At 44.2% G+C, this 17,625-nt stretch overlaps 1 protein-coding gene across 1 annotated transcript in view; it reads left to right on the top strand.

Moving 5' to 3' along the window:
- LRRC2 (leucine rich repeat containing 2) overlaps positions 1 to 16,847 on the top strand; it is a 202,728-nt gene extending 185,881 nt beyond the window's left edge. The window contains exons 7-9 of the mRNA XM_030193630.1: positions 1,758 to 1,910; positions 14,002 to 14,132; positions 15,245 to 16,847. Coding sequence (XP_030049490.1) covers positions 1,758 to 1,910; positions 14,002 to 14,132; positions 15,245 to 15,294 — 334 coding nt within the window. The 3' untranslated portion in view covers positions 15,295 to 16,847. The remainder of the gene's footprint in view (positions 1 to 1,757; positions 1,911 to 14,001; positions 14,133 to 15,244) is intronic.
- Positions 16,848 to 17,625: the final 778 nt, after the last annotated feature.

The raw sequence follows: 17,625 nt of genomic DNA, 5'->3' as shown, positions 1-17,625 counted from the left end.
GTACCAGAGATAGTATTCAAAGCTGATGAGTCAGAGAAACTGAATGAAATCTCTATAAACCTAGAGGATGTAATGGGGCAATTTGACTAATTGAAGAGTAGCAAATCTCCTGGACTGGATGGTATTCATCCCAGAGTACTGATAGAATTGAAAAATGAACTTGCGGAACTATTGTTAGTAATATGTAATTTATCTTTAAAATCAAGCATGGTACCGGAAGATTGGAGGGTGGCCCATGTAATGCCGATATTTTAAAAAGGTTCCAGAGGGGATCTGGGAAATTATACACCGGTGAGCCTGACGTCGGTGCTGGGCAAAATGGTAGAGACTATTATAAAGAACAAAATTACAAAGCATATTCAAAAGCATGGATTAATGAGACAAAGCCAACATGGATTTAGTGAAGAGAAATCTTGCCTCACCAATCTATTACATTTCTTTGAAGGGGTGAACAAACATGTAGATAAAGGTGAGCCAATTGATATTGTGTATCTGGATTTTCAAAAGACGTTTGACAAAGTACCTCATGAAAGACTCTAGAATAAATTGGACAGCCATGGGATAGGAGGTAGTGTCCTATTGTAGATTAAAAATGGTTAAAAGATAGAAAACAGAGAGTAGGTTTTAAATGGTCAATATTCTCAATGGATAAGGGTAGATAGTGGGGTTCCCCAGGGGACTGTGCAGGCACAGCTGCTTTTTAACGTATTTATAAATGATCTGGAGATGGGAGTAACTAGTAGGTAATTAATTTTGCTGACGATACAGTTATTTAAAGTTGTAATTACAAGAGGACCTTATGAGACTGGGAAACTGGGCGTCTAAATGGCAGATAACGTTTAATGTGAGCAAGTGCAAAGTGATGCATGTGGGAAAGAGGAACCCGAACTATAGCTACGTAATGCAAGGTTCCACGTTAGAAGTCATGACCAAGAAAGGGATCTCGGCATTGTCGTTGATGATATGTTGAAACCTTCTGCTCAGTGTGTGGTGGCAGATAAGAAAGCAAATAGAATGTTAGGTATTATTAGGAAAGGAATGGAAAACAAAAATGAGGACATTATAATGCCTTTGTATTGCTTCATGGTGCAACCACACCTCAAATATGTGTTCAATTCTGGTCATCGAATCTCAAAAAAGATATAGTGGAATTAGAAAAGGTACAGAGAAGGGCAACAAAAATGAAAGAGGAAATGGGACGACTTCCCTATGAGGAAAGGCTAAAGTGGTTAGGGCTATTCAGCGAGAAAAGACAGCTGAGGGGAGATGATAAAATAATGAGTGGAGTGGAATGGGTAAACATGAATCGCTTGTTTATTCTTTCCAAAAATATTGGGACTAGGGGGCATGCGATGAAGCTACAAATTAGTAAATTTAATACGAATCGGAGAAAATATTTCTTCACTCAACATGTAATTAAACTCTGGAATTTGTTGCCAGAGAATGTAGTAAAGGCAGTTAGCTTAGCGGAGTTTAAAAAGGGTCTGGACGGCTTCCTAAAGGAAAAGTCCTTAGACCATTATTAAATCGACTTGTGGACAATCCACTGCTTATTTCTGGGATAAACAGCATAAAATGTATTGAGCTTTTTTGGGATCTAGCCAGGTACTTGTGACCTGGATTGGCCACTGTTGGAAACAGGATGCTGAACTTGATGGACCTTCGGTCTGTCCCAGTATGGCAATACTTATACCACAAAATACTTTAATGTGTTGTGCTACATCTTAAAGCCTAATTATGCGGCTCTGTTTCTACAGGTTAGATGAGCTACATACACTTCTTCTGCATAAGAACAAGATTACGTACCTTCCATGGGCCTTGACCAAAATGCCAAAACTCAGCTTGCTGGTCGTCAGTGGTGATAAATTGGTTGAGATTCCAACAGCTGTCCTGGAGTCATCCACTCTAAAGTAAGTAATATATTAGAAATAAATGTTGTAAAAGCCCCAGGAAACTGCCAAATGTTTGTTCTATTTCAAGCTTAGAGGTGTTGTTTGTCTTTTTTATCATTTTTCTTTTATTCATGGAATGCTGGATCTGCTGCCTGACATTATTTGTCCACGATAGCATTTCAGAAAAAGATGGCCGGTCATCTTTTTTTTTCGATAATACAGTTTAGCCCGGCCAAATGCCTTGGAGTTCACCGGGTTTGAGATGGACGGGTTTGTTTTTCAGCGATAATGGAAAGTTATGTCGGCCATCTCAAACCCCGGCGAAATTCAAGGCATTTGGCCGTGGGAGGAGCCAGCATTTTTAGTGCACTGGCCCCCCTGACATGCCAGGACACCAACCAGCCACCCTAGGGGTCACTGCGGTGGACTTCAGAAAAGCTCCCACGTGCATAGCTCCCTTACTTTGGGAGCTGAGCCCCCCCTCCCCCCCACAAATGTACTGCACCCACTAAAACTGCTCCAGGGACCTGCATTCAGCCTCTAGGACTTATTGCTGCTGTATAACTTTGGCACACCAGAAGACTAATCTCTCTGAAAAAGTCCTTTCTTGAAATAACCACGTTTACTCACAGTTAACTGCAGATCAGAGTCCCCTGGTACTAAGATTAGCAGTAGGTCAGAGCTGGCACAATGGTGTACAATGCCCTCTTACAGCACCATTCAAGGTAAGAGCTACGTTCTCTAACGTGGGTAACACAGGAAAGGGAACTAAAACTGGCTTACAAAAATGGCCACTACCGCATGGACTACAACAGGAAACAAAACAGGGCACACTCTGACCCAGTTAGCAGGGGGGAAAAGCACCATGGGAGTAGAGCCCAGTACCCTACACCCACCACAATGCATTGCTAATGTGACTCTGCAGGGCACCTAATAGAAAAGGTGTCACCCGAGAGCCACATCGCAACCAGGGAAAGGCTGTCGGAGGATACAACACATTCTGCTGTCATGGAGGTGGGTACGGCATTTGAGGCTGGCAAAAAAGGTTTTTAGTTTTATTTTTTTAGTATGGAAGGGGGTTGGTGACCACTGGGGGAGTATGGGGAGGTCATCCCCCATTCCCTCCAGTGGTCATCTGGTCAGTTGGGGCACCTTGTAAACGGGACCGCTGCGCCAGTAGGGGGAGGAAGGAAGTCTCCTCCCCAGTATTAATCCAAGCCCCACAAATTGCCACCAGCAGGTACTTTCAAATATTCTTTTCTTTTTATTTTGTTTCCAAGTTACAAACAAAAGCTTCAGTCCAGCCCTGGGTTAGGGCTGCTCCAGGCAGGGTAGTGCTGCCCCTCACCCAGCAATCCAAAGTCTCTGCCCTTTCTTGAGGGCTGCAATAGTCCCCTTTGGAAATACTTCCTTTTCAAAGTACGTATCACAAGCAGTGCTGGCCTTTCAGCAGGATTGTTCCCTCCTGTCCAACCAGGGTTTTCAGCTCCCTCAGTCCTTACACAACAAAGAGGAGCAGCTGGGGAACCAGGCCTATAACTCTTCCAGCCCTCTGCACCCCCACAGCAAACAGTTCTAATCCAAAACAGGCTTCTTCCTTACAACAGGTTTTAAATCAAAAAAACTTTTAAACACATAGCTTTCCACCTTCAGGTGCTACCTGCCTCAGGGCTCTCCAGCTCCAGGGTTGCCAGGTGGAAAATTTTTTTCTAGCCCAATCCAGCCCAAAAACCAGCCCAAAACCCGCCCAAACACAAACCCCGCCCCTGACACCCCCACCCCCGCATCATCACCCCCGCCCCTGCCGTCATCGGCCCCGCCCCCGCCGTCACCAGCCCCGCCTCCCTGTCATTGGCCCCGCCTCCCCGTCATCGGCCCCGCCTCCCACGTCATCGGCCCGCCCAAAACGTCACTAACCCCGCCCAAAAAACGTCACTAACCCCGCCCAAAAAACGTCACTAACCCCGCCCCCCCGCGGCCGAAAAAGGCAAAAAGCCGCCCAAAAAACCGCACAGAAACCCAAAAAGCCGCCCAAAAAACCGCAACCCGCCGCGGGCAAAAATTTCCCGCGGCGGGTCGCGGAAAACCGCCCAATTGGGCGGTAAAACCGCCCACCTGGCAACACTGTCCAGCTCCCATTCCATCCTGCTTTCTGCTTCTTGCTCAGCCTCCTTGACCCCCTCCTCCTCCTCCTCCTCCTCCTGCTTCTTACCCCACCCTTCCCTCTACAGGTGGGAGGCATGATGTATTGATTACAGAGCCAGGGGAACTGAGCTTCTTTCTCCCTCTCTCTTGTGGTCAGAGTTGGTATATAGCCATCTTGTCTATCCCTGGGGCTTCCCTTGCTGGGACGGGCAATGCATTCTGGGAGACGTAGTTCAGGATTTTGTTGTTTCATTTTGTACCTCTGGGCTGTAGCCTTGTCACAACCTTTTTGAGGCTTGGTCGTGAAAATAAAAGGACCAAGTAAACCCGGCGAAATACTGCTTAACGCCGCTTTTTTTTTTTCATTATCGGCGAAAGCTGGCCATCTGGTAGCCACACCCATGCCTGCCCATGTCCCGCCTTCACTAATCTACCGACACGCCCCCTTGAACTTTCGCCGGCGAAGCGTCGGGAAAGCGGCGATGCTGTCTAAAATGCCGCTTTCGATTATACCAATTTCACCGCTTTTAAGAAATCGCCGGCCATCTCCCGATTTGTGTTGGAAGATAGCCGGCGAGCACTTTCGATTATAAGCTGGATAGGCGCCTTTGTGGCTTAGTAAAAGGGCCCTTTAGTGCGCACTGATGATTAGCATGTGCTAAATGCAAGAGACGACCATAGGAATATATGGGCACTTCTAGTGTTTAGCGCATGCTAAAAATGCTAGCATGCCTTTGTAAAAGGTCCCCCTACGTGATCAGTCTGAAAATTGCTCCCTGACTCTAAAATTCACTTCTGAAAGGCCAGTACTTCTTTTTGTGCAAGTGTTGATTGCAAATGCCTTTAGAAACTGCTTAGTTTATCCAAACACCAGCATAAGCCTACAGAACCGTCATAGCATCTCACCTATCCAAATGTATGTCTTTTTAACATTTCAATAGAGCATAGGATATAAGCAAAGATGAAACATATAGATAGATAAGGTAGAGTAACAGGAGTAAGAAACTAAGGGGACTAATTTAAAGAAGGCTGCACATGAGGTCAGAAAGGTGCTTGAATAGTATCTTAGCTAGAATGGATAAACATGTCCTACTATTGTATGTGCAGACAGTGTCACTTTTTGTGTGCGTGTGTGTGTTGTGACTAGAAAGGTAGTTACTGTGTAAATGCTACTTTTGTAATGCTACCATTTATGTTTGTGGAAGTTGTAGGATGCAGAAATTTAAGGAAGGTGAATTTTGGACATAGTTTGGGTAATTCAAAAATCTATTTTCCATTTTACGGTGAGAAAACACATTGTAGCAAGCATTATACAGTGCAGGCAGATAAGGGTCAGGGTCATGGATTTAAATATATCGCCTTTCTGTGGTAGAACCAAAGCTGTTTGCATTTATTATATGCAGGTACTTTCTTTGTCCTTAATGGGCTTACAATCTAAATGAGGGATTTTACCCATTTCAGTCAGCATATTTTCCTAGGAGAATGGGAATTTAGAGAGAAGTGCTGTAGTCTGGGTGGTTTTGAAGGAAAGACAAGGAGCCAGTCCCTGGGGATAAGGAAATTGCCTACCCCATCAGAGATTCACCATTTTGCCAGAAGAAGGGGAGGAGGGAGAAAACAATCAGTTTCCCTGGAAGCGTATCACCTATGCCTTAGAGCCAAGAAAGAGATCTAGCAGACTGACAAGGTTAGTCTGCAGGGTTGCCAGGTGGAAAATTTTTTTCCCACCCAAACGAGCCCAAAATCGCCCAAAGTCAAACCCCGCCCCTGACACCCCCACCCCCCATGGCATCACCCCGCCCCCACAGTCATTGGCCACGCCCCATCATTGGCCCCGCCTCCCCATCATCAGCCCCGCCCAGAACGTCACTAAGCCCACTCAAAACGTCACTAACCCCGCCCCCCGTGGCCGAAAAAACGCTTAAAAAAACGCCCAAAAGACCCAAAACAAGCCCAAAAAACTGCAACCCACCGTGGGCAAAAATTTCCCACGGCAGGTCGCGGAAAACCGCCCAATTGGGCGGTAAAACAGCCCACCTGGCAACACTGTTAGTCTGTCTTCTAACCAGTCCAACCCTGGGGAAGAGGATATGGAGGTGGTCCTTGTTGCAGAAATGCCCTCTTCGCTAGCTGAAGAAACGGAATTCCTAGAAGGTGGTAGTGGAATAAACACAACTTTCTCATAAAAGAATACAAGTTTAAAGAGACACAGGAGGAGATTTGCAACAAGAGTTACTCAGTTGTTGCAAAAAGAGAGCCTCCCCATCTATCTCTTCATGCACTCTATGAGAGGGAACCATAAGGAGGAAAGAGCAAGCAAAGACCATGTACAGGATTAAACCACAGGCGACATGCTGATGCTAAACTTAAAGCTTTTTTTAAAACAAAGACCAACGTGCGTCAATTTGGAGTTACCGCCAGGCTACTGTGTGGCCCTTGTGGTAATTTCATTATTGACGTGTGTCTACTAAGTGGGTCGGAAAATAAGTTTTATTTTTTGGCACGTGGCAGAAATCGGGTGGTAATTATCATTCTACGCATGTAGACAATTACCACACAGTTAATGTGTGAGACCTTACCACTAAGTCAATGGCTGGTGGTAAGGTCTCAGACCCAAAATGGACATGCGCCAATTTATTTTTGCCGCACGTCCAATTTCGGCAAAAATTTATAAAAGGCTTATTTTTCAGGCGTGTTGAAGAATGACTCTGTGCACGCCGAAAACACACACCTACATTAGCACAGCCCATTTTTCAGCGTATCTTAGTAAAAGGGCCCCTTAGGGTTAGATTCTGTATATGACACCTGAAAATTATGTGCAGAAAAAAATACATTTAGGTGGAGGAGTAGCCTAGTGATTAGTGCAGTGGACTTTGATCCTGGGGAACTGAGTTCAATTCCCACTGCAGCTCCTTGTGACTCTGGGCAAATCACTTAACTCTCCATTGCCCCTGGTACAAAATAAGCACCTGAATGTATGTAAACTGCTTTGAATGTAGTTATAAAAACCTCAGAAAGGCAATAAATCAAGTCCCATTTCCCTTTCCCTAAATTACGCCTACATTTTATAGAATAGGCTTAAATTTCCACTTAGTATGTAGAATATGCTGAGCGCCTCTCTATGTGACCAAATTTAGTTGCAGCCATTTACACCACGTTTTACTTGGTGTAAATCCCGATGCCTAAGTTAGGCACAGACCACCGGATTCTATATATCGTGCCTAGTGTTCCGTGCCAAAATCCAAGAGTATTCTATAGCAATGCACGTAACTTAATTGGCTTAAAAAGACAATCAGCATGTTATGATTCTGCCGGTTTGGTTGAGGGGGAGGGGGGGACGTCTCTTCTGATTGGCTGCCAGGGATTGTGCTGACGTCAGGGGATAGTACTTTAGCCTGCAGCTGAAGAGTTTCTCTGCTTTTGCGTTACTTACTTGGTGGTAACAGGAAAGCCTGATAGTTTTCTCTCAGAACGTGCTCTAGGTTCTGATAGGGATCTGTATTGTATTAGAGTATTCTTTTCCTTCCCTCTGGGTTAGCTGCTGCTGTGTATGTGTGCGTAGCTCTGTAATCAGGGTCAGCTGCTCGTTTGTTTAGTGGGGGCTGGGCATTGCTCAGCCTCGGGGGGGGGGGGGGGGGGCTCTGGGCTGAGTGAGAGCGTTCTCCTTTATTTGTTTGTTTTAAGGATTTCTCTTCCCAGTGTCCCGGCCTGCTGGCTCAGTGAGTTTAACCCTTTGTGTACTGTGTGTATTGTATTCCTGCCTCTGCCAGTGTGTTTGTTGGATGGGCCCCGCTCCCTCTCGGGAGGGGAAGCGTTCTCTCTGATTGTTTGTTGATTTATGGCACTCTCTGCTGGCTCTACAAGCTTAACCCTTTGTGTTCTGTGTGCTCTGTCTACAGTGGGTTTGAGGCAAAGGCTTTCTGCCTTCCTTTTGTGTCTGGTTCCTCTGGCTTCTGCCTGGGGCTCCTACCCTGGTTGGGGGGGGGGTTGCTGTGTTAGTTCCCCTGTCCTGCGCTAGTCCCCTGGGTGGGCGTGGCCCGCTTTGGTCCTTTGTTTCCCCCTCTGCCCTATTGCTGGTGTTCAGCGCGTGTCTGGCATCTTGGGGCCCTCTGGGTTCTTTCACCCCTCCCTGTGTGTGATTGGGTTCCAGTTCAGCCGTGAGGCTCGCACGAGTGGCTCTGTGTGCGTGGGTTCTGGTTCGGCCGCGAGGCCCGCCTGTATGCCTATTTCCCTTCTTCCTGAGGGACTGTGGGGAGGGGTAGCTTAGGGGGTATTGTGTAGCTGGGGTGTGCGGTGGTGGGTCGGTCTCCCCTTGGCCTGGGTCGGCGCCCTGCTGGCCTCGGCCAGGGCCCAAGGGCTCATGACCAACCCAATGGATTACACAGCATGGACAACAACACTTAAGCAATAATGAGCACAAATTGGCAATAATTAGAATTTATGCTCATAACTTGCTAAGCATATAATGTAATGAATGGTATCTAAATTCTATTAAAAAGGGGCATGGCTATGGGCAGGGAAATGGGTGTTTTCTGGGTATTCCAAAATGTACATGTTTAGTTATAGAATATGGCCCAGTATGCATCCAAAACATGCGCCTATACCAGCGCAGGTCACCTTTGGGCGCACCTTAGTAAAAGGGTCCCTAAGACAACTCATGTCTGGTGCTGCAGCACAAGTCAATAAAGGCAGCAGCCTCCACAGCACAATGGTGTGAAAATTCACAAGTCAGCATAAAGCCAGGTCCATTGTATCATTGTGTCATCCTCTACTCCTGTTTTGGCTTTCTTTGTGTGGATCTTCGTAGAGTGCATCTTCCTGCTTCTGCTGTGGACATTTCACAAGCACATTCGCATAAGTGACAGTCATCTTAAAAAATGTAGTTTTACTAAAAGCAAAGGGGATTGAATTGTAGAGCAATAAAGTTTTAATAGTTGCATTTATTGTAGTTGTGGTACTTTTACTTTTTTCTCAAAAAGAATTATATTAGGCAATAACTTTTTAACTTTTACTTAAGTAAAATTTTTTAATGTGTTCTTCACTGTACTTTTTACTTAAGTATTAAAATATACATTTATTTTTACTTTTATTTAAGTACTTTGCCTTAATACTTTGAACAACACTGGTATTTGCATTTTGAGCTGTCTGTGTGGAGGTCGTAGGTCACAGTCCAGCTTAATTATACTTTCAAAATTCTCTTAAAAGACACAACATAGATTTAAAAAATCAATAAGGGCATGATGCCTCACTTAATCAGAGTGCAGCTATTGTAAAATAAATTAAAACAGGTTATCAGCCTTACAGCACACTCAGTATTTTTAAAAAAACAGCAGAATTATTAAAACTCATCAAAAAAAAAAAAAAAAAATTACAGATTCAGAAAAAGCAACCTATAATTAGCAAAGTCACACTTCTCCCAATAGTCAGCTGGCAGCAGGCAGGGTGGTTAGCTGCCCCTGCCAGTGCTGACCCCAGATATTATGGGGTTCACTTTCAAAAGAGAAAAACATCCAAAAAAGTATCATAAAGCACCTTTTGGATGAATTTCTTCTCAAAACATCCAAATCATAAAAAAAAAAAAAAATTGTTTCTCAAACATCTATCTATGCAATTCATCTGCAGTGCATCCAAATCATGAGGGGGGGGGGGGGGGGGTGTCAGAAGCATTTTGAAGGTGGGCAAAACACTTGGATGTTTTACAGCCATAATGGAACAAAATGAAAATGTCCAGAGAGAAAATCTAAACGGTTTGGTCTACACCTGTTTTTATAATGAATAAGGCACAAAAACGTACACTAAATGACCAGATGACCACTGGAGGAAATCAGGGATGACCCCATTACTCCCCCAATGGTCACTGACCCCCTCCCACACCCCCAAAATGTGAATGAAAATGGTACTTACCAGCCTCTATGATGTTAGTCCATTAAAGCAGCATGCAGGTCCCTGGAGTAGTATAGTGGTGGGTGCAGTACACTATAGACAGGTGGGCCCAGTCCCATATCTCCTCCTACCTGTTACACTTGTAGTGGAAACTGTGAGCCCTCCAAAACTCACCAGAACCCCACTTTACCCACATATAGGTGCCCCCTTCACCCATAAGGGCTATTGTAGTGGTGTACAGTTAGGGGTAGTGGGTTTTCAAGGGCTCAGCAAACAAGATAAGAGAGCAATAGTGAAATATATACCTGGGAGCATTTATATGAAGTCCACAGCAGGGCCCCATTGACTCCTGGGATGTCTCGGGGACCAGCCTGCTAAAAATGCTGGCCCCTCTTATATCCCAATGGCTTGATTTTCTACGTTTTTCACTTGTACATTTTTTAAAATTGCTTGCAAAGATAAAACACACAGAGCATAAAACCTTGTTACAAATAGCATTAAAAAAAAAGATAGACGTTTTGTGGCTTCAAAAATGGCCATATTTCCTATTTGGATTATGGACGTTTAGCGCAAATTGTCCAAAGTGCAACTTAGACATCATATCGAAAATGCCCCTCCACATGTTTCAATTCATGCATTCCAATGATGTCATCATGCGCCAGTGACATCACTGGATGCTAAAACATTGAGGGATGATCAAAGGAGCCATAGATATGCTTAAAAATACATGAAATCTTCATAATATTCAATAGAATTGCATAAATGTGGATAAAAATCAATGAGAGAGCCCTTCTTTCATCTCCAAAAGGATATTATGTATGTATTTATTTATTATTACATTTATACCTCACATTTTCCCACATGTTTGCGGGTTCAATGTGGCTTACAATATGCCGAAAAAGCTATTGCCAATCCAGCAGAAAACAAATACAACAGATTAACGTAGGCAGCGAGGATAGAAAGAATAGGGTGTAGATAGAAAGCGGGAAAAGTATGAGAGTTCACAGTGGTCCAGTTATGTACAGATTCGCAATACTTTGGAATTTATGTTGGATCCAGGGGAGATAAGAGAGGCGATCAAATCCTCCAAGAATGAAATCCTTGAGAAGATGGAGTTTCTAAGCACTGACCCTGAGGGAGCTGATCATGCATACAATTGCATTAATAAATGTAGATCAAGCACATAAAAGCATTAATATCTCAAAAATTAATAATATGCTATATAGCTGCATAAATAAATAAATAAAAATAATACATAAATGTAATAAATAGATATAAAATTAAAAATTAAAGCAATATCAACAAGTCTCTCTCTATATTCAACCCCCAAAGTGTCATCGTCCGGAACTTGAAGATGAGTCTCTGTTCTATCGTTAGTAAAAGTTTATCCACATTTCCTCCTCTGTGTGTGGGACAGCCAAGATGAAAAATCTATAGTCCTCAAACATGTATCCAGCGTAGATGGTGTTCTCTACAAGTGGTTTCTCTTTAATCTGTCTTTTGATGGTGCTCTTGTGTTTAATAATCCTCCTTTTTGTTTTGTCAATATAGATAAGATTCTAGGGACATATTGCAACATAAACTACTTTTACAGTCTTGCAATTAGAGAAATGTCTGAGTTCAAATTCTTCTCCAGTAGCTCCTTTCTGAAATGGCTTTTTTACACGTATGCCAAGCTATTTGTTTAAAAGCTTCTCTTTACACATGGAGATGCTTCTGATTTAAGGGCCACAGCAGCAATATTCAATTGCTATACATATAGCTCAGCAGTTTAATTTAGAACAGCCTTTTTTCTGGCCTAATTACTTAGCTCTGCAGATAGTATCTAGGGGATCTGTTTAGTAAAGCACACTAACATTTTTAGCATGTGCTAAAAATTATCACTCGCTAATACTAGATTCACCCCTATATTCCTACAGCATAGCTTAGTAAACAGGGCCCTAAAAATCACTGCTATACATTTGCCTCCAAATTCTATAAATGGTGCTCAAAATTTGTCCACACAGTATAACTGAGTAATGAGCAAATTAGCGCCAGCTGCTAACAATCAATTATTGGCACAAATTGGCAACAATTTGAATTTACACGCATATCTTGCTTGGCATGCAACTAAAAAAGGGGAAATGGCCATGGGAGGAGCATGGATGGGTCAGGGCATTCACTAAAGATCTGCGCACTATTACAGAATTCAGGAGATCTGTGCCTTATTTAGGCACAGGGATTTACACCAGAGTTCAGTTGGTGTAATTCCTCCGTCTAAAAGTTGGGCGGCACTCAACTATTCTATTAACAGTGCCCGATTCGGAGCACCAGCAGCGTAGCAAGGGCGGGGTGGTGGGGCGGTCCGCCCCGGGTACATGCTGCTAGAGGGGTTCAGAGAGCAGCCACATGCCTGTCGGCTCCGCTGTTTCCCTGCTTCCTCTGCCCCGGAACAGGTTACTTCCTGTTCCGGGGCAGAGGGAGCAGGGAGCCAGTGGAACCAAGAGCCATGCGGTTGCTCTCTGCACCCCCTCCAGCAGCGTGCACCCACCGTTCTGCCCTTGCTATGCCGCGGCTGCTCCCAGAAGCCAAGAATGCACCTGGGGGGGTGGGGGTGCACATCGGCTATCCACCACTGGTGGCAGCCAACCTAGGATCATCATTGTGGAGCACCATTTATAGAATGGCATTCAGTGCACATTTGTTTTCAGCACCCAAATTTGGGTGCCATTTTTTAAATTTAGTCCATAGTTAAATGGAATGCCCTTGCTCCGCATGGCACTATTCAGATGGGGGGGGGGTCTTTTACTAAAGCTTAGCTCAAGTTATCTGCAGCATGGCCCATTTTATTCCTATGGGCCCTGCTGCAGATAATTCAAGCTAATCTTTAGTAAAAGACCGCCATAGTGCTTGAGCATTTAGAGAAATCTTTCAATGGCACTGTCCCTTTAATACCTTTGAAAAGTCATGGACAGGGGACTTGGCAGTGGCGATCCTTGGTCAGCTGCCACCTGGGGCAATCACCACTGTGCAACCCCCCCCCCCCCCCACCGGGTGCAGTGGCATTCCCCCCCCCAGGTGCAGCATCAACACCCGCCCCCCAGCGTATCCCCCCCCCAGGTGCATTCTTACCTTCTAGGAGCAGCCGCGCAGCTATCAGCTCCGCTGGTTCCTTACTCCCTCTGCCCCAGCAGTGTGCACTCGGGGTGGACTGCTCCCACTGCCCCACCCTAGGTACACCACTGGGACTTGGATGTCTAGCAGCTGCTGCTAAGTGTATAAACCCCTTTGAATATTGACTTGTGTACTTAAATGAGACTGGAACATATAGGATAATGACTTCAAGATGTTTCAGGTAGGGGCATAGCCAGACTTCGGCGGGAGGGGGGTCCAGAGCCCGAGGTGAGGAGGCACATTTTAGTCCCCCCGGTGCTGCCGACCCTCCTGCCACACCGCCGCCGCTGCCACCACCACCACCACCAACAACAACTTTGATCCCCCCCTGCCGACGACCCTCTCGACTCCCCTTCCGCCGCCAACCCTCCCCCGCTATCGCCTACCTTTGATGGCTGGGGACCCCAACCTCCCGCCAGCCGAGGTCCTCTTCTTCCGGCGCAAGGCTTCGTTCTGTTTCTGTGAGTCTGACATCCTGCATGTTGTACGTGCAGGGCGTCAGACTAACAGAAACAGAACGAAGCCTTGCGCCAGAAGAAGAGAACCTCGGCTGGTGGGGGTTGGGGTCCTCCGCCAGCAAAGTTAGCAGATGGCGACGGCAATGGGGGAGGGTTGGTGGTGGGAGAGGGTCGAGAGGGTCATCGGCAGGGGGGTCCAGGACCAAATCTACGGGGGCCCAGGTCCCCATGGCCCCACGTAGCTACGTCACTGGTTTCAGGATTCTTAACTGGCGTCACTTTGAGATCAAGTTGCCAGCTGAGATGTCCCTCACATTGACTGTGCAATTTGGTGTTCATAGAAAACTGCTAATGCCTCCAAAAGATTTTAAAAAAATGACTGCTTAACCATTTGCAATACTGCTGTTGACATGCAATTAAACTCCTGTGTGACGATTCTTAAGGTCAAGATATTGCTTTCTTTTTTGTAGATACATAAACCTTCATGACAGTCCTCTTCAGGGACTCTTTCCTTCAGAGACCAAGGAAGTAGAAGACAGAGATTATGAGAAATTTGAGAAAGAGTTTATGAAAGCCTATATCGAGGACCTAAAAGAAAGAGGTAAATAAACCATATTTTGAAACAGGTTACTTGCTCACATCAAATGAAAAGACAAAGAGTGGCAAAAAACAGGGACAATGCTATAACTGAGCACCACATGCTGGGTGCCAGGATGGGAAGCACCGAGTGGCAATTCTATAACTACAACAGTGGTTCCCAAACCTGGTCCTGGAGGCACCCCAGCCAGTCAGGATTTAAGAATATTCATGAGACAGACTTGCATGCAGGGGAGGCCTGCGGTAGTGTGGGCGCATCTTTTGGGCATGCGCTGGGCCACTTTTTGCCATAACTGGGGAAAAGGCCATTTTTTTTAGTGGGCCAGGATATGGGCATGTGCAAAAATTAAAACTAACGTGCGCCTATTTATGGCCTGGGCCCTTAGCGCCAGCCATTGACTTAGTGGTAAGGACTCACTTGCTACCCGTGCAGTAACCATGTAGCACGCGCCAACGTGGCTGCATTGCTGATTACCACTGAGAACGACCCCCAGTGGTAGTGCTGATTTGGCGCGTGCTACCCGCGCATTAGCCCTCCCATGGCTTTGTAAAATGGCCCCTAAATGAGGTGTCACCAGGGTCTTATACCGGGGCATCATCACCTCCTTTTTCCTACTGGCCATTCCTGTCCATATACACCCAAGCATCCTTCTAGCTTTCATCATCGCCTTTTCTACCTCTTTGGCCCCTTAAGATCATCACATATGATCACAGCCAAGTCCTGCTCCTCTCTCATGCACAGAGGTTCTTCACCCCCCTCCCTATATTGTACCATTCCCACGCTACCACTAATGTTTTCTTTGTTAAATATCAAAGACACGATCTGTTTCATCTGACAAGTGAGGAAGGGAAAGACAGAAAAATATACTTGTTTAACAAGAGTTCTGTGTTGCTTTCACAAATCATTTATCCTCCTGGAACCGATTGTTTTAATATGCATCAACAAATCATTTTCTTGTACTTTACCATACCTTGTTCATTCTTGACAATAGTTTATATATGTCAAAAAGACTCTCAAATACTAATGAAATGAAGAATTCTGTAGCTGAATAGCTCTCTAGATACATTTAATGATCACTCATTCCAAACTGAAGTGCTCTGCTTCAATTGTTTCAGAAATGGTTCCCCGCTACACCCAAAAAGTATCATTTAGTGTACAGCTATGAAGACTGCAAAATTATGGGATGACTGGCAACCCTGGAAAAGAAGTGGAATGAAAAAGATTCAGATCGCTGTATGATTTTACCGTCTCTTTAACACCAATTACAGGCTCATTTTCATAAGCCGCAATCAGCTCTGCTTTGTTTTTTTTTTCTCACAAACTAGTTATGAAATGCAAATGGATTTTCATGAAAATGTTTTAATTGTTAATGACATACTTTTTTCCCCCAATGTGAAGAACAGAGAGTTAATGACATTCTTGCATGTTGCAGTATTTGGGTTTTATTCTATAACAGGCCATGGCTCGTTTGTAAGAGCTTGCAGTGGTACAAAGGAGTATTCTAGAACTGTGTGTGAAACTCAAAATAACTAACATGTGCAAAGCAACACAGATTTTACTATATTGTCTTTTGGAAATGGCACTGTGTCCCAGTGCCAGTGTCAGATAGTCCGACAAATTTTTGAAAATGCAGTTGAACATATTTTGACATAACTATAGGCAACATGTAAAAATTGTATGGTTTCTACCTGTGTTTATTTACCACAAAAAAAAAAAAAACCCATAGGAGTACCTTTTGGTGTTTTTCAGTTTCTAAGTTTTAGGAGCTTTGAGATATTTGCACATGTACAGTAAGAAAAATGTTGAAAAAATACATAGCATTGCAAAAGTTTTATTGATTAGCAGACTGGCTTATCTAGACACACTACAACTATGGAGCTAAGTGTGCAGGATATATAATCACAAAACATTTGCCTTGGAGGCCAGTGCTCATATTATACAGACCAACATGAATATTTTTGCTATAATACTGGCATTATAGAGACAAACAGAAAACATGCCTGTAGTTACTATCATGATTAGGTTTGTGAGTCTAAAACAAACAAGGCAAAAAGAGGCTGACAAATTATAGCAAGGAAAGAAAGGTTGCCAATAAAGTTTGGCAGAAAAAAAAAGAGGGAGTAAAGAAAAGAACTCATTCTACAGAATGGAGCCCAGGAATGGAGCCTGAGAAGAGGAAGAGGCTGTGGATTTCCTTAAACAGCATGCCCAAAGTGCTAGAAAATCTGAAAGAGATGGGAGTCAGGGGGACCCAGCAGGAAGAGTAAAAAGAAAGAAGGCTCAGTCAGCAAGAGGAAAGTAAAGACTTTTTTTTAAGGTCCAGGAAGGACTATTTAGCATTCAGAAAATAACTGAAAGCCTTTTGTTTATCAATCTATCGGCTCAGTTGTAAGGTTATACTGAACCTCCTGAACGAGTTATATGTTTTATTTTGTTAATGGTCTTATAAGGTTTTTTTTTGTGTAAAAAGCATTTTATAAAATCAGTTCCCATGTAATAGTACATGTGATAATCAGACATGTACTTTTGTGTGAATTGGGTATAGGCATGCTTGGAGGCATAGTTGGTGTGGAGAACAGATAGTCATGATTTACATGTGTTATTCATTATATGCATATATTACTCTCAGTTCCTAGCTGATATAAATATGCATGGGGTCATTTTAACCACAATTTTTTTTTTCGATAATACGGTTTGTGCCCGGCAAATGCATCGGAGTTGTGCGGATTTGAGCTGGGCGGTTTCGTTTTTCAGCGATAATAGAAACCGAAGGCGCCTAGCTCAAAAACGAACAAATCCAAGGCATTTGGTCTTGGGAGGGGCCAGGATTCGTAGTGCACTGGTCCCCCTCACATGCCAGGACACCAACCGGGCACCCTAGGGGGCACTTGTAACAATTAAAAAAAAAAAGTCAAATACCTCCCAAGTCCATAGCTCCCTTCCTTTGGGTGCTGAGCCCCTCAAATCCCCCCCAAAACCCACTGCCCACAACTCTACACCATTACCATAGCATTTGAGGCTGGCATACAGTTGAGGACGCCCAAAATCGGCTTTCAATTATGCCGATTTGGGCGACCCTGGGAGAAGGACGCCCATCTCCCGATTTGTGTTGAAAGATGGGCGCCCTTCTCTTTCGAAAATAAACCTGATAGGCTCAAGATTAATAAAGAAAAGACATGGTATTTATGCCACTACAATACAATAATGGTGTGTGCATAAATCTCAATTAATGCCAATTAGTGCTGATGATTGCTTAACATCCAATTAACAGTGCTGATTAGCTAGTTAACCAATTAAGTTACTCACATTGTTATAGAATACACTCCAATTTCTGCACAGAAGTCAAAGTGCAATATATAGAATTTGGGGGGTTAGTGCCTAATTTAGATGCCCTAAATATATATCTATATCTATATATATCTGTGCCCATCCAGGCCCACTCATAGCTATGCCACTGGTATAACTGCCTCTTAATTCCACACAATTTATATATATA

Source organism: Microcaecilia unicolor, chromosome 2 (genome assembly GCF_901765095.1).
Source record: "Microcaecilia unicolor chromosome 2, aMicUni1.1, whole genome shotgun sequence".
Lineage (NCBI taxonomy): Eukaryota > Metazoa > Chordata > Amphibia > Gymnophiona > Siphonopidae > Microcaecilia > Microcaecilia unicolor.
Note: the sequence above shows the minus strand (reverse complement) of the source record. Positions and strands in the feature narration are given on the sequence as shown.